The sequence below is a fragment of the Corvus kubaryi genome, unplaced genomic scaffold, assembly GCF_017639235.1.
Source record: "Corvus kubaryi isolate FWS band 111438036 unplaced genomic scaffold, C.kubaryi_AGA036_p1.0 37398, whole genome shotgun sequence".
NCBI classification, from domain to species: Eukaryota; Metazoa; Chordata; class Aves; order Passeriformes; family Corvidae; genus Corvus; species Corvus kubaryi.
The window spans coordinates 54,125,282-54,152,276 of record NW_024581137.1 but is presented as its reverse complement, the minus strand read 5'-3'; the positions used below and the strand labels follow the sequence as shown (position 1 = coordinate 54,152,276).

At 40.9% G+C, this 26,995-nt stretch overlaps 2 protein-coding genes across 2 annotated transcripts in view; one reads left to right on the top strand and one right to left on the bottom strand.

The window, feature by feature from the left end:
* Window positions 1-504: 504 nt before the first annotated feature.
* GORASP1 (golgi reassembly stacking protein 1) lies at window positions 505-10,589 on the top strand. Its single transcript, XM_042043159.1, has 9 exons — window positions 505-688; window positions 2,646-2,726; window positions 3,742-3,945; window positions 4,590-4,676; window positions 5,014-5,144; window positions 5,685-5,826; window positions 6,328-6,472; window positions 6,767-6,922; window positions 8,481-10,589. Exons 1-9 carry the CDS (start codon window positions 626-628, stop codon window positions 8,762-8,764), a joined length of 1,293 nt encoding a protein of 430 aa, XP_041899093.1. The 5' UTR covers window positions 505-625; the 3' UTR covers window positions 8,765-10,589.
* Window positions 9,114-26,995, bottom strand: part of WDR48 (WD repeat domain 48) — a 31,957-nt gene continuing 14,075 nt past the window's right edge. The window contains exons 8-19 of the mRNA XM_042043158.1: window positions 26,549-26,773; window positions 25,170-25,244; window positions 24,729-24,831; window positions 24,330-24,427; window positions 22,614-22,721; window positions 22,132-22,228; window positions 21,532-21,627; window positions 19,364-19,469; window positions 17,873-17,960; window positions 17,254-17,330; window positions 16,350-16,542; window positions 9,114-15,745 (exon numbers count right to left, since the gene is read on the bottom strand). Of these exons, the coding sequence (XP_041899092.1) occupies window positions 15,650-15,745; window positions 16,350-16,542; window positions 17,254-17,330; window positions 17,873-17,960; window positions 19,364-19,469; window positions 21,532-21,627; window positions 22,132-22,228; window positions 22,614-22,721; window positions 24,330-24,427; window positions 24,729-24,831; window positions 25,170-25,244; window positions 26,549-26,773 (1,362 nt within the window). The 3' untranslated portion in view covers window positions 9,114-15,649. The remainder of the gene's footprint in view (window positions 15,746-16,349; window positions 16,543-17,253; window positions 17,331-17,872; window positions 17,961-19,363; window positions 19,470-21,531; window positions 21,628-22,131; window positions 22,229-22,613; window positions 22,722-24,329; window positions 24,428-24,728; window positions 24,832-25,169; window positions 25,245-26,548; window positions 26,774-26,995) is intronic.

The window sequence follows — 26,995 nt, the reverse complement described above, 5'->3', positions numbered from 1 at the left end:
GTAGTGTAGCAGCCACCGAATCTGTAACACAAATGATAACATACAAAAGGCGTATAAAAGAGGCTGCTTTGTTTAATAAAGGGCTTTTTGGCCCTTGAAAGAGGCACTGTCCGTGTGTGTCGTGACCGCCCCAACAGCGACAGGCACTCAGTGCCATGGTCTGTCGCCACGGTGGGGCTCGTTGAGAGGTTGGATGCAGTGATCCCAGAGCTCTTTTCCACCCTGAACAACCCCGTGGTTCAGCGAATTTCGGGGATTCAGCGCCGGCCCCGCCCCTCGCCCCTGACCCCGCCCCCTCAGCACTGACCCCGCCCCCTCAGCACTGACCCCGCCCCCTCAGCACTGACCACGCCCCTCAGCACTGACCCCGCCCCCTCCTCGCCCCCCGCAGCAACGCCTCGCTCCTCCCGCCCCGCCCCCGTCGCTAGGGGGCGTTCCCCGCCGGTCACGCGCCAGGACGCGGAGCCGAGCCGCGCTCCCACATCGCTCCGCTGTGTCCCGGCGCTGCGCTCGGCGCTCCGCTGCTCGGGCCTGCGGGAGCGGCGTGAGGGCGATGCTCGGGGCCGGCGCCGCCTGAGGGCCGGGTCCGCTCGGGTCCCGGCGGGGCGGTGGCGGGGCGGCCGCCATGGGGCTGGGATCCAGCTCCGAGGGCCCCGGCGGCGGCGCCGAGGGCTTCCACGTGCACGGGGTGAGGCGGCCGGCACCGGGCCCGCGGGGAGAGGGAGAGAGGGAGGCGGGAGGGCGGCGAGGGGTGGCGGGCGCTGAGGCGGGTCCGGCGGGGTTTCGCTCCCGCATCCCGCCCGCGCTGGCTGGGCCGCCCTGGCTCCCACCTGTTGGCTCCTTCCCGGAGCTGCCACGCCGGCAGGGGCGGGGCGGCCGCGCCGCTCCCGGTACCAGCGGGTGCCCATCCCGGCGGCTGCAGCGGGCTCGAGGCCGGGACTTGAGTGCCGAACAGCCCGGGGGAGCCTGTAGGGCTGCTCTCGGGGAACTGGAAGTAGTTTAAGAGTAGAACAGCCTTTCTTCCCTCCCTGCTCCCCTCCTTTTCTCCCTGCTCGCCTCCCGGTGCCCCTTCTCTTTCTGCTCCCCTCTATCTCTCCCTGTTCTCTCTTTCTGCTCTTCTTCTTCTCTCCCTGTTCTTCTCTCTACCTATTCCCTTTCTTCCCTCCCTGCTCCCTTCCTTTCCCTACGCCCTTCTCTGTTGATCTTCACAGCATCTTGTTAGGGAGTTAATTCCCGCTCCAGCGGTGTTTTCCTCCGTGGCTGCCTCTCCCAGATGTAGATGCAAGTTTGTTGTAACTGCTCTCTTTAGCAGATTCCCTGCACGTACAGTGGTGTAAATGCATATCTGGAAGTTTAAGGATAGGCAGAGCTGTTGCTGATAACAGCTGTTGCATGAGTTATCGTTTCTTTCGTGGCTATTTTCCCTCCCTGGAATAAGAATGGGAGCTTTACTGCCACGTGCTGCTTTCCACTTCATCTGCATTTTGTGTTTCTCAGCATCAGTACAAAGCTGCCTGTTTGTTTTTGATGCAGTTCAGGGTTGTGATAAAAGTTAATACTTCTACTCCAGCTGTGGTTACAGTGCTCAGTCTTGACTGTTTAATAATAAAGCATGATTTTTATTCTTATTTTTGCTTTAGAAGGTTTTGCTGAAGTAGCTATGCTATTAAATAGATAACTTTTATAGACAATTCTGCCAGCAAAAGCACCAATACAACTTTATCTATTAAAAAAAAGTAAAATTACATATCTAGCATTTTGGTAACACCAGACCAAATATAAGATGTATCAATGAACTTCCTTTAGGTGAAGCGTGGGTTGTAATTTTGTGCTTAAATTCTGAGGTAGCCCTCAGGAGTCAAATATATCCAAGGTTAAGGGCTGCTGAGTTAACAAAAAGTGAAGTTAAGAGCAAACTGTCAGTAGGTTTGCAGTGATTCCCTAATACCATCTTGCTTTGTTGGTTTACCTTGAAGTGGGTGGACTCTCATGTAATCTGTGAACTTTTGGTGGGGGTTTTCCTGGTATGAATGTGTTTTAATGAGTATTGTCTATATTTATGACATCTCTCCTACGACAACTTTGGTTATAATGAAATTGAGGTGTCCCAACTCTGATTTCTTAGGAATCTTTTGTAAGTGGTGGCAGTTTTCTTGACCTGAACTTGTGAGCAGGCGTGTGTTTGTAGTGCTCTTGTGTAAGTGTTCCTGTTCCAATGGACTCGAAAGGTGGGAACCCATCTGTCAGTTGTGTTCATGGAAAAATGGCTCTGATGCAAGTGGGGACTCTCACTGTGCTCAGGTTGTTAGAATCAAGGAAGAAAATCCTGAAGCAGCACATTGAAAACCAAGCCTTTCTCCAAAGCATTCAGTATTTAATAATTCCAGGCTGTGAACTCTGAATCACAACATTTGTGTCTGATATGGGGTTCAAAACCTGCTTTTTACAGCTTGATTTGGACATCTGTTGTTCATAGTTTTATAAAAGTGAGGTCCTAATTATGGACTGCTTCTTGAGGGCAGTCATTTGGTGCCTTATCTCTGGCTCAGCTCAAAAGTAAATATTGAATCAAGTGGAAAGATTAACACTTTCACTTACGTAACTGGAGATCAATGTAGAATAACGATAAAATGTATGTTCTGCAGGTTCAAGAAAACTCCCCAGCCCAACAAGGAGGACTGGAACCTTTCTTTGATTTCATCATTGCCATAGGACACACAAGGCTTGTAAGTCTCAAATGATTTCAATGTTGTTTTTTTCCACCCTACATGAAATGTGGGCGTGGTAGCGATGAAAGGTAAAACCCAAAACTGTCGCAAGTAGAGAAACTTTTCACATTGGACGTTAAAAGTAGAGTAAAACTTGCAGGTGTTCAAAGTCTCTTTGGTTAGATCCAAATTTGAGGAAAAGGTTTTGTTTATGCCTTTACTCACCTTAACTTCTTAACAGGTCAGCACAGTGTTTTTTATTGCTTATTCATAGGTATTTTCTACCACGAGGTGAATACTGAACTGGTGAGTCAATAATCAGAGCTCAACATTTGTTTAAACAAGCTTGTTTCAACATTTGATAAAACATGAAAAAGAATCATACTTTTGAGACCAAGAACACAGTTCCTGTGTGTTGGGTTAGGAGAGGAGAGTTGAGTTTTGGTTTGATGGGGTTTTTTTTGGTTTTGGCTGGGGTTTTGTTTCTTTATTTAAAAGGCTCAAAGCTTTGCCTGGTATGCTCCACCCTAACCACATACCAGCTGAATTCATTAAGTTTGTCTTGGTTTTATGAGTGGAGATATCTTTTTTGGAAGTGGTCATTATAAGGGCAGATTTGGGGGAAGATCATTTAATCTTCTAACATGACAGAAATAAAGATATTATTTCACAGTCAGTTTGCAGTGACTTTGAAGGGCTGTTGAAGAGGGATGGGGCTCAGAGACATGAAGTGAAACGTTGCTGCTCATGGTTAGACTACACAGTTGGCATCTGATACTGCTGGTATTATTTAATAGTAGTTGTGAAGGACAGGAATGCCAGTGATGAAATGGAATAATAGGAAGTATTTATGGAAAGGGACGTGTGTTGACAGAACTAACTGCTTTCTAGTAAAAGAAAATGGAACTGTGTTTGTGAACCACAGAGCCTAAACACTGATGGTTTTGGTTCTTTGTATTCAAATTCTGCCACAGATGTGACATGTTACAGGTGCAATTGGAAATAATGCTAGTCCTGTATCTCTGCTCTACAGAACAAGGAAAACAATATGTTGAAAGACCTGCTGAAGGCAAATGCTGAGAAAGCAGTGAAGCTGGAGGTGTATAACATCAAAACAATGAAAATACGAGAGGTGGAGGTGATCCCCAGTAACATGTGGGGAGGACAAGGCCTCCTTGGAGCCAGTGTGAGGTTCTGCAGCTTCCAGGGAGCCAATGAACACGTCTGGCATGTTCTGGTGAGGAGGAGTTCTTGGGTGGCTCGTTATTGTTCATGTAACCTTGTTTTACACTGTGATGTTTAGCAGTAGCTGTTATGTAAAGTACAGTGCTGCAGTCACACACAGGAAGGGAACACAGTCCTGAAGGTTTGTCTGAGCTATTTGAGTAGGAGTGGGTGGTGTTAGTGTTGCCAGTGACAGTGACAAAAATAACTCCATCCCAACTGGACCAAACAGTGTAGGTGGGAAGGGTTTTTTTGTTTTATGTTGAAGACTCAATGGCAAAAGCAAAAAAATTCCAGCCTGATTGGTGTCTCTGTATTGGCTAAACTTCATTAAATTAATACTAATGTTACAAAAAGCATCACAAAATAGCTGACAGAGTAGAACTGAATAAGAAAGAATGTTTATGTTTCTGGTTGTTTAAGTAGATGCAATTTCTCAACATCTTCAGAGGATGTTATTTTAAATTGGTAGCATCCTCATCTTTCTTACTCAGCATGTTTTACAGGATATCACACACAGATGTAGACTATTCAAGAACTTTTTTATCCCATTAACAAAATGTTCTTTCCTTCTTTGCTCTGGAAGTTAGCTTTTCTTTTGGATCTTGGTAGTTTATCCTGCTGTGGGTGCAGATGACTCGTGTCATTCTTTCACAGGACGTTGAGCCTTCATCTCCTGCAGCTCTGGCTGGTCTCCAGCCATACACTGACTACGTTGTTGGATCTGATCAGATTCTCCAGGAGGTAGGGTGCATGTTCCTTCCAGTGGGGAGTGATTATCTTTGTGCCTGCCAAGTGTATGTTGTAGGATTTGTTTTTTTATAAATCTAATCAAATGTATAGGGATGGTGTTGGGGGATTTTGGAAGGTTGATTTTATGACAGAAGCTTTATTGTTAAGGTAAACATTATCTTTCTTTTTAGTGTGACAATAAAAAGAAGTTGCCACTAAAGATCAAACTACATTGGTGATTTTTCTGTCTCTGGGTGTTTAATATCTCACATTGAGTAAATAACTATGTAAAATGTTGACTTGCACATTTGGGTTTATTAACTACTACTTTCTTTTATTTTTTTCATAGTCAGAGGATTTCTTTTCCCTGATTGAATCCCATGAGGGGAAGCCGCTGAAGCTGATGGTTTATAACACTGAAGCAGATTCCATCCGAGAGGTAGTTGTGACTCCCAATGGAGCTTGGGGTGGAGAAGGAAGGTACTGATCTCTGTCGATGACAGGTTACACACTTGCTGTAAATAAGCTCCTGTTAAGAGTATTACTGCTATCAATTATTGGTGTTTCTGATTTAAGCCTTGTTTCCTCACACTTGTCACATAAAACTGTTAATCTTTCCATAAAAAAAATTAGCTTAGAACTAGGAATTGGGCACATTCTGGATCTAATCCTTTTCGAGTTGAATCAAATGGCAAAACCCCTATGTTGAGTTCCCCATTAGCAGATTCATTATCTGCATTCTCATAGTCAAAATATTCAGCTAAAGCAAGAACAAAACCCACATCAGGTCAGGTGAAATATTTTGTAAAGATATAAAATAATTCACTGAAAGCTAAGCTGTGCATGTCTAAAAGTTGATGGCAGAGTGTTCCTTCAGTGCTCTAAGTGGAAATTCTTGCAGGTAGGTATTTCCTGCTATAGATAAAAGACTCAAACTCTTCTTCTTTAAAAGAGTCAAAATTAAAAATATTAGCTTTGTTAAGAGCACCTTTTTTATGTCATTTTACTTCTCTTGTACAGTTTAGGATGTGGTATTGGATATGGCTATTTGCACAGAATTCCAACACAGTCCATAACATCAAAGAAAAAGCCAGAAAGCAAATCACCTTCACCCTCGCCAGAAGCTGGAACTCCTGTGCCATCCACTAATGGTTACACAGAGGTAGGAAAGAAGTAAATTCCTATCTCTGCCATGTTCTCTAGAGTTTCAAAATTTTCTGCTTTTTGGGACATTGGTAAGAGTGTATTTTAATACAGCATTCAATTTTGCTTGAATGAAATGGAGTTGGGTAAAGGGAAAATGAGAGCTGATGCTGCTGAGCAGGTACCAGATCACCAGTGGTGGCTGATGAAAGTTTTTGCCAGATATTCTCTCCCTATTTTCAAGTCTTGCATCCTACAGCTGTGCCAGTCAATGAGGATCATGTTAGAACACCTACCTCTCTAGGAGAAAGATACACCTCCAAGAACCAAGTTCTGAGAACAGACTGGCTTTAAAGGGCTGAACTGGAACATGTCCTAATTGGTGTTTGACTTTCAGCATCACAGCTTCTCTCTGAACTGGTTTATATGGAGACAGGCAGGATGCTTTCTTGGGAAGGTTGGCTTCAGGTGAAACTTCTGATGTAAAAAGATGTTTTTCCTTCTTACTGTCTTATTCCAGACTCCATTATTGGCAGCTACCTCTCAGAATGACAGCTCTGAAACAGTTATGAACTTGGATCATGCCACAGATCAAGAAATAAGTGGTTATTCACCAGAAAGCTCCCTTTCTCCTCCTCCCCCTCTCCAGAGAGTTATGGATCCAGGTATGTTTTCTTAGGTGCTTTTTTCACAAATTCTTTAGAGGACATCTAAAGAAACTAATACGGTCTTAAACGAGCTGGAGATTTAAATTCAGAACTGTGAGCACTTAGTGGTAGTTTTCCTTGAAGTTTTTGACTTCCCTGGATTTCAGAGCTGGAGAATTTGGGTACCACGTAAATTAAATTTATTTGCATTTAGTGGGAAGGGGACTTCACTGACTTCAGTCTGGATATAACATGTCCTTTTGAATCTAGAATTTTGGGTTGTATCTAACTGACATTTGCTTTCTCTTCCAGGATTTCTAGATAGGTCTGGAATTTCAGTTTCTGAGCTCACAAGCTTAACAGAAGTGTCCAGCCTGTCACCATCTGCCTCCTTCAATGTGCCAGCAGCAGCTGCTTCTGTAGGCCCTGAAACATTAATGTCAAATAGTGAAGCCTCTGCTTATTTTGGTAAGTGCACTCAAGATTTCCTTTAGATCTTATTTCTGGAATGGCACCAACTCATGCTTGCTTAACATCATCCCACTTCTTGGAAATAGGCAAATTTTAATAAAAATCAGAAAGAATGGCAAAAGTGAGATGGAAAAAGTAGCAGAAATCAGGTTTAGAAGTGGAAAAATCTAATGCGCTTTTCCTTAAGTTTATAGAATGTGGGACTCTTTAAATGAAAATGCTGATTGATCCAGGTTAAACTGACCCTAAAAGCAGGTATTTCTAAAATCAGTGTAAATTCACAGTTGTAAAAGGAAAACAAAATTGCAGTCATCTCAATAGTGCCTTTTTATAGTGGGCTGACCCTGGCTGGACACCAGATGCTCTGCAAGTCAATCTGTCACTCCCCTCCTCAGCTGGGCAGGGAAGAGAAAATCCAGCAAAGGCTCATGGGTCAAGATAAGGGCAGGAAGAGATCCCTCACCAGTTATTATCACAGGCAGAACAAACTCAACTTGGGGAAATTTAATTTCTTACCATTCAAACTAGAGCAGGATAATGAGAAATAGTCTGAAATCTTAAAAACACCTTCTGCCCCACCCTTCCCTTCTTCCCAGGCTCCGCTTTACTCAAAGTTTTCCATCTCCTCCTGGCAGAGGCGCAGGGGTATTGGGAATGGGGGCTGCAGTCAGCTCATCCCACATCTCTGCTGTTCCCTCCTCCTAAGGACGGGCACTCCTCACACTCTCCCCCTGCTCCAGCACGGGTGCCTTCCACCAGCTCAGTCCTTCAGGAACAGACTGGGTCCCACATGAGGCCACAGGTCCTGCCAGGAGCCTGCTCCAGAACAGGCTTCCCATGAGGTCACAGCCTCCTTTGGGCATCCCCTGCTCCAGCATGGGCTCCCCCCTGGGCTGCAGGGGCACAGCTGCCTCTCCCTGGGCTGTAGGGGAATCTGCTCTGATGCCTGGGGTGCTTCCTGCCCCTCCTTCTGCACTGACTGTGGGCTATGCAGAGTTTTTCCTCTTGCATATTCTCATTCCTCCCTCTGGCTGCTGTTTTGCAGTCCCATTTCCCCCCCTTCTTAACTACATTATCCCAGAGGTGCTGCCACAGACACTGATGGGTTCAGCCATGAAGCTCTCTGGCCTTGGCTCCACGGGAAGCTTCTGGCAGCTCCTCACTGGAGCCACCCCTGGAGCCCCCCACTACCAAAGCCTGGCCCTGCAAACCCAATACACTCTTCTATTTAAAAAAAGTAAAAAATACTTTCACGTGATGTACACATTTCCCTTCTAAAAGGTGGGATGACTGTAAAGTTGCAACACAAAATAACAAAAGGGGCAAGAACACAGCAGAGCAAACGGTTTGTGTTCTTTTAAAACCTCTGTGCAGCATCAGATTTTCTGGATTTGGGGAGAGCTGAGTGAACAGCCCAGGCGTTTGACAGTTGTGAATCTGTTCATGTCCTGTAGGAGGAGTCTCACTCATGCTGATTTTTCTAGATGTAGGGTAACCAGAGGCACTGTCTGTTAGCCTGATAACTTTTTTTTACAAACTTATCTCCATTTCCCAGAAAATGCATCAACATTGGACATTGAAGGTGTAACCCCGTATCCTGACGGATCAGGGAAGCAGCCCACACTGGATGACCTCCTGCCTTCAATTCCATCTTTACCTTCTCTTGATCTTCCTCATGACATTTCTTCAAAAGCAACACCAGGAACTGATGCTGATAACCAGGAATCCAAGCTGCTTGTGAACAGCACTGAGAGCTCATTAACCACTGCTCCAGAGACACCAGAGGATGAAGCAGCAAGTGAGCAGAAAGCAGAAGCAGCTGCGCAAGATCCCGCATGAAATGGACCCTGCTGCTGTTTACAGACTGCTGAATGCTGCACTGCTACAGCTTGGAATATTTTTCTGATCTTGAAAGAATTACAGTTAGTCTATTTTGTTAGTGTAGACAATACTAGAAAAGAAATCACATGAAGTACATATCCTGTTGTCTTTTCCAATCACTGTTTAATGGATCTATGTTCAGAATTTTGAATGCTGTCCAAAGTTACCAGCTCAAGGGAAAAATTGATGCAGAAACAAGGTGGACGCTGGCAGAACATCAAGTTCTGGAATTCACATTTGCCTACAAGTGCTCCTGAATGTATTTATGAAGGCACTGTGCCTAAACAGTGACACTTTGATAAAAATCATCACTGTGTGTTTGATGGCATTAAAAAAAAAAATTACAGTTTGGATTTGTTAGAAAGCTTTTCTAATGGTACACCTTGGTTAGACTGTTCTTGTGACTTGCAAGGCATTTCTTAACACTAAGATACTTTTATTCCTATTTACTACTTTGCAGACTGTCTTGGTTTAAGTCCCTTCTGTGTAACAGTTACTCGTGTACCTCCTCCACACCTATTCCAGCAGGGGTTGGAAGTTGCAGCCCCAAATGGGACAAAGCCATGGTGGTGGGTCCTGTCATTCACTGCTCTTGAAGTGGACCGGGGTGGTGGCCTTGCAGTTAAATAAACAATGAGGGGGGAGGGAATGATGATGGTTACTTGAAACAAATTGAAGATGATTTTAACGTAGGGGTGATGAACCTTCTTGGTGAAGATTGAACGTCTTGGCTGTTGTAGTGACTGAGAAATAGCTTTCCTTTGCTTGTGCTTTTCTATTTACTCATGACTATTTTTATACAAATCACTGTAAGTTTAAGACATGGGGCTGTTGTGCAGCATCAGAAATTGGCTGTTGCAGCTTTTTTTGTTTGCACTTGTCTCCAAATCGCTTCTGAATGTAATGGCAAACATGAACAATGGAAGACATGGGTGGTTTTATAACCTTCAGGGCAGTGATTTAGCATGGAACTTCAAAGCTGATGATAGGGAGTAATTCAGCTACTGTGGTGAAAATCCGTAGTAAATTAAGAGATGGGGGTACAAGGCTGGGGGGCGTTTAGCACAATATTGCCTGATTGCCTTTTCCCTGCCGTGGCTCCTGCTGTGTTTCTGCACTGTGCAGATCAGTGACAGCTGCCTGGCCTGAAATCTGGTACCGATGCAGGGATGGGACTCCAGATCCCCCAGATTTGCCTGTGACAGCTCAGCTTCAGCCAAAGGGTGCAAGCAAAGTTACAGCACACGAGGGCCTCAGATCAGTCCACCCTGACAAAAAATGTGTCCTTGATCTGTTGTTAGTCTGAAATACTGCAAGTACAGTAGTTCTGAACAGGATTGTCGAAGTACCTGTTGCTTCAGAGAATGTATTAAGCTCTAACTAAAGGCAGTAGAATTGACAGTGGATTCTAGTCTGCTAAAGGGTCTGTTAATTGTGACCCAATTTTATTTCCTGTATTGCTAAAATAAATTTCCTCTTTTGTTCCCCCAGCTGACTGTTACAAGGGTGAACAGCCAAACACTAAAATTAAATGTAATTTAAACTAGTCCTAGGTTTGTTTGATCTTGGAGCCTGATGCCTGAAGACACCTAGGTGGTTTTTTATTCATGTTGTTTATTTAGGACTGTTTCTAGTCTTACACCTTTCTCAAAAATGGCTATGAGAGGGTAATAGCTCATTTAAGTGACTCTGTACTCCAAACAGCCGTTAGAAATCTAAGAGCAGGGAATGTCAAAACTCATGCTAGATTTCAAATGTCACCATAATAAATGGCTTAAACTTACTTCAGTCTGTGCACAGCCTCTGTGTGTTAACTGGCTCTGGGAAGGGGTTTGGAAAACCAAGGAGTTAAACCTTGAGCAGGAGGATGTTTCGTTCTCCAAACCTGAAACCTGATCATTCAAATGCTAAATGAGGTGAAGAGTTAGACCTCCTGGTCAAATTTCTTTTCTCTTGCCAATTTGGATACTCCCTCACAGCTGCAGCCCAGAAAGCCCACTCTTGTGAGTGATGGGAATTTTAGTTTCAAAACCTAAAAGAAGGAGGAGAAGCACCTGAGGGTGGCTGGATTCAGAGCCAAAACCAAACAGCCACTCAGCCCAGTGCTGTCCCAAACATCTGTTTCCAGGTAAACAGGAGCTGGATATGACCTTTCTCACTCTCTAAACTTTGAGGGCATCCCTAAACCCGACAGCAGCAGCTCTCCCACAGAGATAAGGAGGATTATCTGGACACCAGCAGAAGGGTAAAACAAAGGGAGGGGGAGGTCACCTTGGACATTATAGCACCAGGGTGCTTTGTATGGCCAGACACAACAGGATGAGCTTCCAGACCTGAGCTGCTCCCTCAAATTAACAGCTGAGCCTGAGGACACGGGTCTGGCAGACGTTAAACCCACAGAGGCTCCCAGCAGCTCAAGTATTAGAGTGAGGATTAAGCAAAGCCCATCTCTGCTGAGCTGTACGCCTGCCAGTGCCACAGCACCCAGGGCTGATGGGGCTGAGCCAGGAGGGGCCTTTGGAGCCACAGAACCTCCTCCCACGGGTAATCAAACCTCTGCTCAACAAGGGCCACAGAAACCTGGCCAAGCCCTGCCCCAAGTGAGGCTAACTTGATCCATGGGAACTTTGCATACAGCATAACCCTGTACTAGGAATGATTGTAAACCCCCAAGATTGTGATGAGGAAATAACCAGCCTAGAGATAAACATGCAAATCTCATTATTAACAGCAATTTGGATGCTGAAATAATTCTGGCTGAACTTAAATAAAGGATGTATTTATTGTCTTTAAGTTGAACACCTACTGGTAAGAACTATTAAAACACCAAATTCAGGCAGTGATGACTTAATTTTCCCTCTTAAACTTTCACAGCAGGCTTGACAATCTACTGAACCTCCTGCTGTACTGCTCTACGCTCTGTGCAGAGGCTGCTCATCCATGCTGTCACTCTTGGCTGAACTTCTCTGAGCTGTAACTCAGAAATGCTGCAGGAAAATGGATCTCTGCAATGCTGAGCAGAGATCACACCACTCACATACTGGTGGGCTTGTGTACTTCCACATGCACTCTCCATCTTCCCCCAAAACTGGGCAAGCATTTTCACCTCCAAGCAGTTACACAAGAACAGGCTCTTTAAAGAAAGCAGCTACAGGTTACTCACTGCATTGATTTGACTGTGTAAATATGTTCCATTTCCTGGGCACTGCCACTGCTGCCCACACAACCTCCTTCTTGGCTTTTGCCTTAAGCAAACACTAATTGGCATTGCTTCTGCTGTAACAGAATTTCAACTGCTTTAAGTTATATTTCTAAGCTGCAGTATGTAACTAAGCATTCAGAATGCCCTGAAAAAGATGGTTAGAATAGTGTGTCATGGCATCTTTGAGCAAGATCAGGCATGTCCCACCCAGTCTCTAATCAGCACCTCTGCTCTGCATGGGGTTTGCACAGCTCTGTACAGGAAAACCTCCACCATAGTACAGGAAGCTATTTCAGTCAACCACTTTCTTGATATTTAAGTGTGCTTGTGCTCCCAACAGCTGGGAGGTGACTCTACCTGGCTCTGTTCAGGAGTCAGCAGCATATCCACAGTGTAAGATCATGTGCTTTAAGATTGATTCTGAATGTCCAGTTAAATACATTTCTAGGGATAAAGTTAGAAACAAACAGGACCTCTGTAAAAGGAAAAATAATACCTTGGTGTAATGTCTCTATACCAGTAAATGCCCTGCCAGTCCCTGGCTGCCCCTCTCCTGGGGAATACTTGGACAATCCAACTAATAAATCCCAAGACCAAGAGGTAGACCTACATTAAGGTCCCTTCCAACCCAAACCATTTATGATTCTACAATAAAGCTCATCCAGTCCCAACCCCCTGCCATGGGCAGGGACACTTTCCACTGGAGCAGGTTGCTCAGAGCCCCATCCAGCCTGGCCTTGAACACTTCCAGGGATGGGGAGTCTACAACCTCTCTGCCTAGGGCTTATTTTGAATATTTTGTCAGTGTTTCTTAAAGTTACTGCTAAATCCTTCAAGCAGTTCTTCTCATCCTAAAATGATACTTGCAGTTCAGCTACAAGTACTGAGCCGAGCTCTCCTGTTCTCAGCCCCACCCCATGCAAAGAGAATAAAAAAATCACCTGTCATACACAATTTAAATGCTTTTCTGGGAGACAGGCTGCATTACTAAACACTAGATTCACAACTCCTTCCCATTATGAACTTGGAAATTAAATAACTTCTACAAATCCTCAGCCTTTCCTATGATTCTGGCAAACTGAAACTGTCCCAGGAGCTGTGCCCCTCATTAATTCAATGCCCTCCACCTGCCTTCAGGACTCTTACAGACAGTACAACCCCAGAAAAGGTGACAGAATTTAAAAGGTAGTAGCAAGAAAATCCTTCTCTCACTTTATACTCCATCTAAGTCAGAGCTGGGAATCTCTAGGAGCACATTTGGGCACTAAATTGTGTCCTCAGAGAGCAGCTCAGTTGACAATTCTCACAGAAAAAGCTCTGAGCATTCTGCTCTGGCATTTTCAGCATCAGGAAACCCAGCCTGGTTTCCCATGTACCTCTTACGACCTTTTCACAGCCAGACAGCTCAGCAGCAACTGACACAAGTCACTGGTTAGCACAAAATACCTTCAAATGTACAAAAGCAGGAATGCCTGTGTGATAGTCTCCCCTCAACAGGACTCAGAGCTCACATCTGAAAGTCTGCTCACCTCAGAAATTCTTATATCCAACCCCATTACAAGATTATCTTCACAGGATTCTGCTAAGGCACTGCCATTTCTTCAGCTATTGCATTACTTGAGGCTTCAAAACACTTGAAGCCCTTTGTTACATTCAACAGCAACCATCCAAGCTCCAAAACTGCACAATTGATCTAGTACACAAAACAACTTGAAAACATTTTAACTAAAGCCTTTTATTCTATACAACTGTGAAACATCATTTACCCTTCTGGCATTGCAGACTCTTCCATTAAAAACTTTCCTGTTACTGTGTTTTGGGATGGTTAGAAAGAAAAAGCAGAAGGAAAATTACAACCTTGGCTGATTTCAAACAAAAAATTACTGTGAGCAACTCCAATGTATACAATAGGACAGGAAGACAACCAGGAAACAAAACATAACCCAAACAGTGCCTACTGGAACAGACAAAGACCCTTGCTATTAATAAATACAAGTCAGGACAATTTACCAATAAAAGTTACAGTTCTGTTTAACCATTTAATTCACAAATAGCACTAAAAATGTGCAGTTAAAGCACAAGTGTGTCAAACTAAGCATACACAGAAATGGGGATAAAGAACTGAAACTGACTTTCAAAAGACAGGGGAAAAGACATGCTAGCTTAATTCTGAACCATGGTTTTGTCTAAGCAATGAGCTTGTTTTGCTGGGTTAAAAGTGCAGAAGGGAATGACTACTTTGACTATTTGACTATATTTTGACTATTTTTTCAAATAAAACATGATGAAAAATATTTTACTTTTTGTCTGACCAATACAATCCCAGTAATATAATTTATTGGGACTTCCCTTAGGCCTCAACCTAAATCTTGATCACAAGATACAGGAAGGGCAAGAGCATGTGTCTCCTGAAGAAACTCCAATAATATACTGCCCCTTGAAGGCACTTGTGCTTCTGCTTCAGACAAGAGTCATTTCTACACCATTTCTCTAAGAGGATTTGTAATTTGCTCTGGCTACAAATGGTTTTCTGGGATATCCCCACATTTTCTCACAAAAAGCTGAAAGGCCCTTACCCTCCCTCCCCCCAATAAGTTAAACTTCTATAAAAGATTACCATGAGCCTATGACAGTCACAGATTTTTAGAAACAGCAGTGAAAACAAGATCTGCCTAAGTCTCTAACAAAAGAACAACTGCATATAAAACCTTGGAAAAGAAGAATCAGTATTTTTATCTCATGAATATGAAATCTGCTGAGAAGTTTCTAAAGTTTAACATTAAACATCTGAAGTTATATTCAGAATGGTTTGAAGTTTTAACAAAATGTCACATACTTTTGGAGCACAGTTACTAAAAATTAGACTAGTGTGTCTTTAGAACACCTAGGACAGTGCAGGCAGTAGTTATATATATTTAGAAAAAAATATCTAAGTTGCTGCAAAGCACGTTCACTCTATTATGATGCACAGCATCACTGGACTCACCCTGCTCTGATATTTTTCTAGTGTTCTTATTTGCATGTCAACAGCTCTCTAAAGCAATTAAAACAACTCTCATGTTAACCCTTGGCTTGCAATTAAATGGGCCCATTCATTCAAGTATGCAATACCTATTTTCTGGTGTTTTCTTTCCCAAATTTCTTTTAGTGGTAGAAATGCTTAAGTAACCCATGAGGAATCATTGCTGGAACTCTATGAATGGAATGTATTAAAAATACCTTGTGTGCAGTTCTTAATTACATTGTGAACAGTGACTAATATGGACAAATCAGTTTGATACCGAGCATGAGCAAGATGAGGGGATTATGTTCTGGAAAAAAACCAAAAACAAAAAGGAAGAAGCAAAAGTCTGCACTGGGTTATCATCCACTCTCTGTACACCTCACACAACACGAACCACTCAGGGACCTCCCATCTCATTGACTGAGACTAGGACAGACTTTAGTTTAAGTCATATAGATTTTTTTTCCTCTATATTACAGGTCTATTAGTCACTTCAATTAAATGTTTACTTCCCGTCCATACTGAGGCATTAGAAGTCTCATCTACCTTAGGGGTTCAGTGGGTTTCTCTAGAACTACTCTTGGAACCAGCACAGTATGGTCAAGTAAATAATGACCCCTCTGGGTCTGCGCTGCCCTCACGTTGATTTCTGGCGGTAGTGAAGTGTCAGGTCCCCGCCACTCTTCCAGATGAAGTGCTTTACAGTTCGAAGGTCCATGTTGGGGTCCAAAACCTGCACAGCAAACAGTCATCTTTTACTCCACAGGTCTGCTACACTTGCAGAAATTCTAAAAACACCCAAACCAAACACTCCAGTTTTCACAGTCCTAGGGGTGAACTGATACCAAGATGAACCATGCAAAGGCTCAGATTCTTCAATTAGCAACTGAACCTGATGCATTACTGAGAGATTTTAGCAGTGTAACATCTAACTTCAGACTACAACCACCTCCTCAGTACTTCATCTTCATGCACTTATTAGGCAATTAGTGGTTTTGGACCAATTTTAAAAACTGCTAAAAATGCAGAATTCAAACCATTCCAGAAACACTAAAAATACAACTCCATGCAATTGTAATAAGTTCATTTGTGAGTATGAGTAAGTAATCCTGTAAAAGTCACAAGTCAGACCAAATTAAACAGGTTTACTATGGAAAATCTTTCACCTGCCTATATGCAACTGTCTGAAACTCGTGTCAGCACTAAGTTAACATGATGTCAAAACATTATCTATTACCTTTAAAACTAAATAATTCTATAGCATTTTTTAAATTCAGTATTCAAAAATTCACTACCAATTCACTGCCACCCCTTGGTTTTGATCACAGGGAACTCACCTGGTCCTGGCACAGAAGTTCAATCTTCTCCTCTGCTAGCACAGCAATGTCCTCCTCCTTTTCTTGTTCTCCTGCTTTCTCATTGTTGGAGGAGCTCGTTGTCTGAGACTCGTTATCCAAGTTGATGATTTTCTCATACACGTGTTCCATCACTTTTCTCACCTGAAGCATGTCACTGGCTGACAGTCGGTCTCTATAGGAGTTAGAGAAGTTTGTCAGGAAAAAACTTGAGAAACTCTACTTCTTACCTTCATAATACCTTAGTGTAGCAAGCTATGCAACTACACACATCATCTTTATATTGTCTAATAGTAATTATCAAGACCATCCAGAATACCATGATCATAACAGCAATTTATCCAGTCACACAGCAAAAAACTCAGAAAAGTGGTTAAGATATTCAAAAGACCAGATAAAAATCTGCATTGATTTCTAACCTACACAGCTCCCAGTTCCAGCTCATGTGACTGGTAGTACTAGTTAGCATTTCCTACTGTCAGCTTTTGTCCCTTTTCCTTGCAAAAAGCAGTTATTCATCTGTTAGCAACAGGAAACAAAGCTGTGGTTCTGAACAGAGTAACCATCTATAAATTCATCTGTTTTCTGATTAAATACCACAAAACACATACTCATTTCAGTAGTTAGTTCTTAAGACATTTCTTAGCATAAACTTGAACAACTGTCTGTTGAACCCAAAACAAATCTACAGTTCTCTCAAATATTCTGATATAACTTAGTGCTTTAGAGCAATGCTGTTAAATGACTAAGAACTTCTAGAAATTCAAGCACAAAACAATTCTCTGGGAAATCAGTGAATTGGTTTGGTGTTTTTTTTCCCTGAGCTTGCAGGTTTTTTTCTACAATTTTGATATTCAATATTGATAGTCATATTTGCATTACTTACTTTTTTAGAGTTTTTGCCCCTGACGATGAATGAGGTTGGAGGTAGAAGGGAATCTTATTGAACTTGGGCATATTTTTCTAGAAGGAAACAAGTTTCAGAAATGTTAATTTAGGATGAACTGTTATCAGCTCCTATTTGCAGCAGCTGCTATGTGAAGTATATTCAGCTCCTAATTATCAAAACCCATGAGAGATTCTTAATCAACATCCCCACCACAGCCAAATTACTCATACTCCTGAGACACTTCAATTTAGATGATGCACAGATCATCTAGCTTTTGAATATAAATTATCATTTATTTCAAAGGCAATTAGTATCAAAAGACAGCAGCAATATGAAGTGTATTCTCTGTTCCTCACTTGAAAAGGATACCAATTACGCACAGGACTTTGAATTCTTTATCTAAGACAGTGTGTCAAAAGAAATGGAGCAAAAATACCTTAACTGGACACATCAAAAAACGGTGCATCTTGAAGGGTCTTGATTACAGACCTTGAGACCACTTATTTTAAATACAAACAGCGCAAAAATTTAAAATGTCATTTCAGATACTGCAAAGTTAATTGTAGTACATCCTAAAAAACTAAAAAAAGGCCAAACTTAGGCACCCAAAACTTACATCCACAGTGATGTCAATTACCCATTGTGGCACCGTTTCATTGAGAAGCATGGATTCGGTTTCACCTCCTGAATCCCGACACAACAACCTGAGACACACAGAAATTACCTTTATTGTAACAACAATTATTGTCATTTGCATTAAAAAGCTTTCAGGAGAGGTCCTGCCCTTTTAATGGGCAGGCAGCTTGAACTGTGTTAGCACCATGAACTTACTAGGGAAGAGATCACTTACTTTCTGTAAAGACCAGAAGGAGCTGTAGGAAGACAGATCCCAGAGCAGAAACAGGGAGTAGGATCTTAGGAGACTATGGCTATGACACAGAAAATTTGGGAAAGTACTTTGCTCTGGATTGTGTTATGTTTGTGTGTTGAAGTACAGAACTGTCAGGAGAAGGGGAAAGGCACCTGGCATAAATTCTCTTCTCCTTGGGAAAAACAAGCTCTGCATGTAAAGCATCTGCTAAGCTCTCACTAAAAGGAAAGAATAAAACCAATTTTAGGAAATGGGCACACGCCATGATGCAAAAAAGCCACATTTAATTTTACAAATTGCAGTAAGGTATTTTGTCAGAGTCCTGCAATCCACCTTTTAGGTCCCATAAGCATGGCTTGCTCCTTTCAATGGGGTCTTTTCAGTGTTCTCTTGAGCAGCAGCTGTGTAGCAGGTAAGATCCAGTACAGAATGGAGGCAGATACTAAGGCCCAGGTACAATGCAAATACATTGATACTGCAGGTTAAAAATCAGTTTTCCAAGCTGAAAATGGTTTCCCTGTTTTACTGACCAGTTTATGGACTGAAAGTTACATCATTCTGGGACCTGTTCAGCCTGGGAAACAAAACCAACAAATCAAACATTCCCCACCCCATAAATCTAAAATCCACTATCTCAGTAAATATCAAACAATTCACAGGGTTTGCAAGCTCAGCACTTGTTCTGCAACACTATTAAAGTGTCTCTGATGTATCACATACCATAGTGATACCAAGAAGTGTCATCAGTACACACCCATTGCAATGCAGAACCTGAGTCCTAATCTCTGGCAGGAAGGAGCATTCCACTGGATCATCAACTATAATTTTGGGAGCAGAAGCCAACTCTCCAGTGAGTAACAGCTCCTGAGTAACTAATACTCAAAGATCAGCATAATACACTCATAGGAAAAGTTCCATAAGAATCCAAAGCAGTAAAACTTCATTCTAAAGCACATCCTAGTTTATCAATTTGCAGAAAGAAGGCACCCAAAAATATCACACACAATTAAGGACTATACACACAGCTCCTACTGCTTTAAAACCCCACACCTTGTTGATGTTCATACTCATAGGCTCAGTTGGATAATGCCACATTATCAACACCTGCTTATTTTGCCTGTTGAGGGCATGTCTTGAATGTACAGAACAGATCCAAATAACATTTTTATAGCATTCCTGCTTGCACTAAGAAAGGGATTGCTCAGCCACGGGATTTATGTTTGTCAGTTTTTATACCTGAACAAAGTGCGTCCTCCAGCCTCACCAAAAATAACTGGTGTATGTGGTGGCACTTGGAAGTATCCATTTCCCTTCTGGACTCTGTTCTCCTGCTCCCCATTAACTGTAGGAAAAAAACCCACATAAAACAGCAGTGAGACTACACTAGGCCTTAAAATTGGGCACACATTCCACCTAGAGCAAATGTATCCAGTAAATTAAGATCATAAGCTTCATAAAAAACAAGAAAAGCCCTATTTCCAAGACAGAGCAAGCATATAAAAAGAAACACTAGAGAGTAACAAGACCAATAAAGGTTTGTGAAAGGCCTATTTCAAAAGCCTTTGAGGAGAATAGAGCTCAGGAGCCCAAAACCCGATGATGAGGTTTTTTCCATTTCTTTTGTCAAACTGAACAATACTAATATTAGAAATCAACTAAGGAGACTCTGCTGAGACAAGACTGTTCTTCCCTCTACAGTGACTGTACAGAACTCTGAAGGGTGTTTGCACTGCTCTTCTACCTGGATTTGCCAGATGTCAAAACAGTGTACCAGGAATGCTCAGACTCAGTGCCTTGAAGCTCCTGGGTTATAAATTCCATTTATTATAGCTAGCTACAGCAGCATGGTCTTCAAACACTGAAGAACCTGATTCCATATCAGGTTGATAGGACAAGATTAAAGAAAAATCAGCATTATTTATGCACCTCTTGAACAGTGCAGCTTCTAATCAGTAGGTAGCTTGAAACAATGCAGAAGAATTTGGATGCCTGACTTGCACTTGGGAAAAATCATCTTCATTACACTGTAGCATCTCATTACTGTATTTGAAGAGATGTTGAATTCAAGCAACATTAAAATTTAAATGGCACAGACTCATGAGATGAATGGTTCCTCAGCTTTCTAACCAGAAACACATGCAGTCAAAGAAAGGTCAGAAATTGTAATAAGCAAAGAAACCAAAACCAAAAATCTATATTGGAACGGGTAAACATGATACTGAAGTTACAGCAAGTGAAAAATCCTATTGTTTGAAAGATTTCTTCATAACAGTTCTCTGAACAATTGAGAGGAACAACAGTGCACATATTTCGTGTTTACTTAAATTTGTACCTCTACAAAAACACCAGTGTCCAACACGTACACTTCACCTTCCTAAGTCACTGCTCAGTGCCAGTTCCCTAAATTTTTTTTCTTTTGGAAGGGCAATTAAAACTGTTTCTGTTGTGAGTACTCCAAACATTCCACTGATCCACAACTCTACACAGGAATAAGCAGTGCAGCATCAATAATCCAACACCACAAAAGCCTGTGGGTGACACTTCTCATACCTTGTCTGGCTCTAAGCTGCAAACTTAGTCTGAGAATCAGCAGCTGAATCCAGAAGAGTCTGCCAAGTGCTCTAACCCTCCATGGGGACCAGTTTTGAAAGAAGCAAGCATCTAATTCTTGGCACAGTCTCATCACAAGTCAGCAAGATATGCTGAACGTACAGTTTTCTTAATTGCATCATCTATCTATAGAAAGTAATTTCTTAATCACCAAATATGAGACTTTTCAGTCAACTCTGACCTGGGTTGAATGGATTTCCAGCTCAGGAGTTACAGTCTCTTATTTTGCCAAATTCAGCCACTTTCCTACATTTCACATGGCTGTGGTTTTCGTCCAATGCCTGATCAGACTCAGCATTCTTACCTAAAAAAGGCATTCTAAGGTGTTTTCTACAGAGCTACTCAATGTATTGTTACATAGAATGTATTTTTTACAATAAAGCTTTTGTTTTATTTTGTTCACAATACCTAGAAGAAAACTGGAATTATGTCAAGAGAATACTTCCTAATGTTAGATAATTGAATTATTGTTCTTTACTGTCATTATCTAGAGTTTCTTTTCCAACTCAAGCTTCAGTTTGCCAGTAACTGTTTTTCATCAAGTTTTTGTAACTTCAGAATCATTTATTCACTCACTTTTTTTACAGACAGACTTAAGATTTTGGCTGATACTTTCAGAAGTACAACACACTTTCTGGTGTAAAGCAAATTTAGAAGTGCTAAAAAATGTTATGTCTATAATGCATAGACAGATAGGTGTAAGACAGCAAATCATGTTATCTATTTAAGAAACAGATATATAAACAAACAATGTGTGGACAAATACTAAAAAAGGAAAATATTAAAGTATTAACCATGGTTTATCTCATTTTCTTCTTCATCCACTGGATTGATGTGTGTTCTCGGCCAATACTCCAGAAGTGCTTGCAGCAGAAGCCCTCCAAGGTTTACTGTCAAGACATAGTGAGGCAGAACTTCAGTTACACAAAAAACATGGGCAACAAAATAATCTCCATTTGATCCACAGCTGAAAATTCCCCAAGAGTTTGAGCAGTTCTGTTCCCAAAGCAAACTATTTATGGGCACAGAAATCTGCTTGTCACAAGCTGAGAGCTGCATGTTACAGTCTTTCAGGAAAAGCTGATTTTAGAATCCCTGCTGTTGGATCACTCACGTGCTTTAACATTCTTTACAATAAGTTATAATTACTTTTTCCCTTTTGCTCCTTGAAGGTTTAAAACAAAATTAAATGTAAAACCTGAACATGAGTGTTTCAGAAAAAAAGGGAATATTGTCTTTGGAGAATTTGCTACAGAATTTAGTATTAAGAAAATAAGCCCCAAAATCCAACCAGATACTGACATACGTGGCACTGGAATACTTCAAAACATATATACTGGAATTCATTCTGCTTCTTTTGTTAAAATAAAACACTGATATTAGTTAAAACTTACATTTTGGATCAGAACCATCTGGACTGCTAAATCCAGCATCCTTTGCTGAAACCCAGGCTGCAAAGCAGTCACTTTCATCCAAAGTAATTGTCAACATCTGTTGGCAAAAGACCACGAGGAATTAATAGTTGTTTTGGATTAAACAAATCTATAAATTTCTAATTTTTTCCATACTTATCTGGGAATACAAACTAAAGAATTTCTAAATGCATGACAGCACATTTTGTTTACCAAACTGTATTAATTCAAAATTGGAATTGGTGGACTATATCACAAGCAAAAAATTAATTAAAAAAATCTGTTATTCAGATTATTACGAACAGAGGTAAAATTTGCTGGTTTACTTAAAAACAAATTTAACCCATCAGACAAGCAATGGGTGTTCTTCTAAAGTTAACAAACTAAAACCTTTTTGAACAAACAATATATGAAAAAATATGAAATATGACATTAAAACAACAGATTTAGGAGTGGTATCTCACCCCGGTTTTCAAGTCCACTGAGAACCAGTTTGGCACATAGACCATTTTAAATCTCTTCTTAATTTCTTCTTCAAAATCTACTTTCCCAAGGTCTTCAACTTTACATGCCTGTCCACCAGAAGAAATGTACAAGTACTGAGTCATATCAACACCTCAAGTCTTTTACTTGATTTTCATATACACTTGGAATGATTGTGACTTATGATCCCTCCCTGAGCACTGCAGTCCAAAACCATACAAGTCAAAGGTTAAACCTTTCTCAAAAAATTGAACGATAGTTTATATGGTAAGCAATTTTTTTTTCTTTTTTTTATCTCTGAAGTAGTGGCATCAAGCCAGCAGAGAGGTTTGGAAATATTACTTCAGATTACTAGAAAATATTTTCCCTATCACTGAGTAGACTGCTGTCTTCTAATACCCTCTGTCATTCCTCTCCCCATCAGTAGCAATATTTCAGTACTCTCCATCAAACACCAGTATTTGCTGCACATCAAGCAACAAATTCAGCTCAACTACTGCAATGGGAACAGCTGTGAGTGAATTTCTGTGCAGATGCTTAATTTCTGTTTTATTTCATATAAAAATGTCAGGAAAATTTTTAATAAAATGTTCATATTTTATTTTAAGTGCTCCTAAAGTAATTCTGTTAAAATCCAAATTATTATAATCCACTTGCTAAGTCATCCTGAAACACTTGTTTTAAGCAAACACTAAGGATTGCAACCTTGGAATTTATTCCCTCAAAATCCAGGAAAAGTTACAGGAAGCAAAGACTGAAGGGTGCAGCTACAGGTAGGAAAATCTCCCTCTTTTCTTCCAGCATCCTCAATAGAGAGTCTCAGCTTCTGAGTGCAAGGATCCTACATGGAAGGCAACACTCTGAACTGGCCAATAATCCCATCTCTACAGTGATTATGTATTTAAACACATTAAGTGACCTTTCTCACAGCCTTACTAAGAAAAAAAAAACCTGAATGAAAGTAAAAATTAACATCAGCATTTGACTTTGGTCCTGAGATCTAACACTGCACACTTACATACACACTAAAATAAAGAAAAGCTATTAACTTTTCAAAAAAAATAATCTAGATAATATTTAGTATAAATCTATATCCTCCAACCTAATTTCTTTTCTGCTTCAGTCAACAACTCAGTAAGTTGCCTGAGCATGCTTTACCTCCTTATTGATCTTGGCTGGTGCACTGCATAGTTCGAAATGAAGAAAATATTTAGAATTTAAACAGGCTTTTGCCAGAGACTAAATCCCACTGGTGTGGGATTTGAGTCCTTCCTTTCTGCACTCTTTCCCCTCTCCTCTGACCAATCATTAGGTAAAGCACCTTAAAATGTCACATCAAGTCTCCCTAGGCAACACAAGGCAGGAGCCAGGCTTCCTTCTGTTCACCTTCCTGCCATTCCTGCCTTACCAGCTGACACAAGCCCTCTTTGAAAGAAAGCCCCATCAAAACAGAAACATGTCAATACTGGATCGGATTCAGGTGAATGCAGGTATCAGCCTCACATCAGGGACAGCTACAAAAAAGCTCAGAAATGCCCCCTCCTTTTTCAAAAGGCAAACTTTCCATGATGTCCTGAGACAGAAAGATGATTGACTTTCTACCAAAGACATCTCCAACACTAAAAATACATACATTAAAAAAGCAGCACAAAATAATTAATCATCCAACAGTAGAAAATCTGAAATTACATCCTTACCTTCAAGACATCCCAGTATGCCACATTATTATTTGTATCTTTGGTTAATATGTGTCTCTTGTCATTAAGAATGTGGCACTGAATAATACTAGCACCCCCTGGCAAAAAACCAAGAATTAAGGTTAGTACTGCCATTATTTTTTCCTAATATCACATTAGATTAAATTGCATAGCATGACATACGCTGTTCTTTGGTTTCAGTTTTTTTGTGTAAGGCTTGGATGTCACCAAGGTTTAAACACAATGTTAACTGTAACCAACACTGGATAGACAATAACCACATTGTTCTGCTTGAAATCATAGCATCAAGTTTTTAAAAACCGGAGTCAATCTTAAAGCTCTATCACTTGTCCTAATGATAACAGATTTTACAAGGTCTTCTGAAAAACAGTTGTTTACCTTTTATAACTTGGTCAGGCTGTGTACACAGGGGTGGTATGGGATTGGTACAATCATTATCATAATCTCCTGATGCTCTAAAATTGTGGATTCCTTTCAAAGTCTAAAGAAAGAAGGAAAATAGTAACATTCATAATCCGCTATAAACTCTGCTTTTATCTGTGAGTAACAACTGCCAGTTCATGCTGCTATTCAGATGTTAACAATCCAGTTTCAAGAAAGATAATTTATTCCTAAAAGTACCATAAATAGAGAGCAATGAAAGTAATTCAAAGCTTAATACCTTTTGATCAATTTCAATATTAGTATTTTACGATTTAAAGAAAGCTAACAGATCACAGCACATCCCAGTCAAATTGAAAGCAACAGCCCAACAGTTCCCAAACCAAGACTGCAAGTTCCATACTCAACTGAACTCACAAACTGAAATATATCACTTACCCATTTATTCACAGAGGATTTAGTTGTTGCAACCCAAAGTGCTGGAGGAGGATCAGCCGATCTATCAAGTTCCATCTAAATAATGAAACAAACTTTTAGTCATGCTTGACTTATTTTCCCTTTGATAATTGTCTTGCAAAGATCTGCTCCCATAATTGAAACTGTCTTAGGAACAGCACTACTTTCAGTTTACTGCAGAAATACAAAGTTTAAAAGATGAAACTTCTGAAAATCAAGAGGAATTATTACAAATATTCAACAAATGAATTGTAGACATGGGTAATAGTAGATGCAATGTGTATTAACACACAGTAGTTAAAGCTGTTTCCAGCATGATGCAATCTTGTCTAATGGACAGTTTGGTAAGTACAGTATTTTCTCAGTTACTTTGTATTCAGACAATTCATATGGTTAAAATGAGAATGTGAGAAGTTCTGTACTAATAGAAAAAATAGCAGAGCTTTATATACTTGGGTCTGCCATTACATTTCTCAGATTAATGAATCACTGTAGCCAAGATTAGAGGCCCCTGAAATTTCTTATATTCTGACTTTTCCATAACTAAATTAACATATACAGGATTTTTTCTTAACACACTAAGCTAGAGTTCACTCACAAGGAAGCCAGGCTGTTTGTATCTATTGGTATTGGTTTCAATTGAACACTCCTTATAAACCTGCAGGTTCCAAAGGTCATGTCACTGAAGTTACAGACAGCAAAAAAATTCAAAAAACAGTCTCTTTGAAAGATTCACACTTGTGCAGGCAAACATCATGTTTAGGCATTCAAAAAACCTATAATCAACTTTACTCCTGGTTCCCATGAGTATGTAACAGACCCTAACACAGTCCTGTGCACATATGCTGCTGCTAAGAAAAACCAATTTTTGTACAAAACCATGGCAATGCCAGCTCAGGCTTCTTAAAACTATACTAAAGCCTGGTAAACCCAACTTCTCATGTCTGAAGCATATTTAATTTCAGTAATATTTGAATTTGCATATTTTAAGTAGCTGCCAGGCATCCATCTTCTTCAGACAATTCAATAGGTGTAATTTAGGAGACGAAGCCAATCTGCTGAAGATGTGGTATAATAAACACTTGTTAGCCAATGTGAATTCTTTAATCAATTTATACCTCAAGCCACTGTTTCATGAGACAACATACAAATACCCTTTTATACTGTGAGGATGACAGAACATTGGCACAGGATGCCCAGCAAGGTTGTGAATTCTCCATTCTTGGAGATACTCAAAAGCCATCTTGATGTGGTTCCAGGCAACTGGCTCTTGAGCAGGGGAGAGGGAGTGGACCAGATGAGCTTCAGACATCACTTCTAACCCCAAACACTCTGCAATTCTCTGAATTAAACTCAATTACCTTAAGAACTGGTGCCTTTTCTTCACAGATCAGCACATGGATATCAGGATTTCGTAGATCTGTACAATAAATCTTCCTGTCTCTTCCTCCTGAATAAACATGAGTGAAGGCTTCATTGACCTGCAGAGCCCAAACACCTTCATCGTGGACTCGGTATGTGGCTATGCATCTCTGCTGCCCAAGGGACCACAGGCGAATAGTCCCGTCAGAGCTGCCTGAAAGACACTGAGCAACAACGAGCACACTTCAATTAAGCAGGTATTTAAGTCTTTGAAAATACTTTTTCCCCATAAAAAGCTTTTATAATTCATATGGTTATTTTTCCATTAAGATGGTGCTAAACAGGTACCAACTCTAGTCACAATTTCCAGTATTTTATGTAAACAACCCACTCCATACCTAGATGAATCTGTAATAAAAACAACTTTCACCCATCCAGCCTCACTG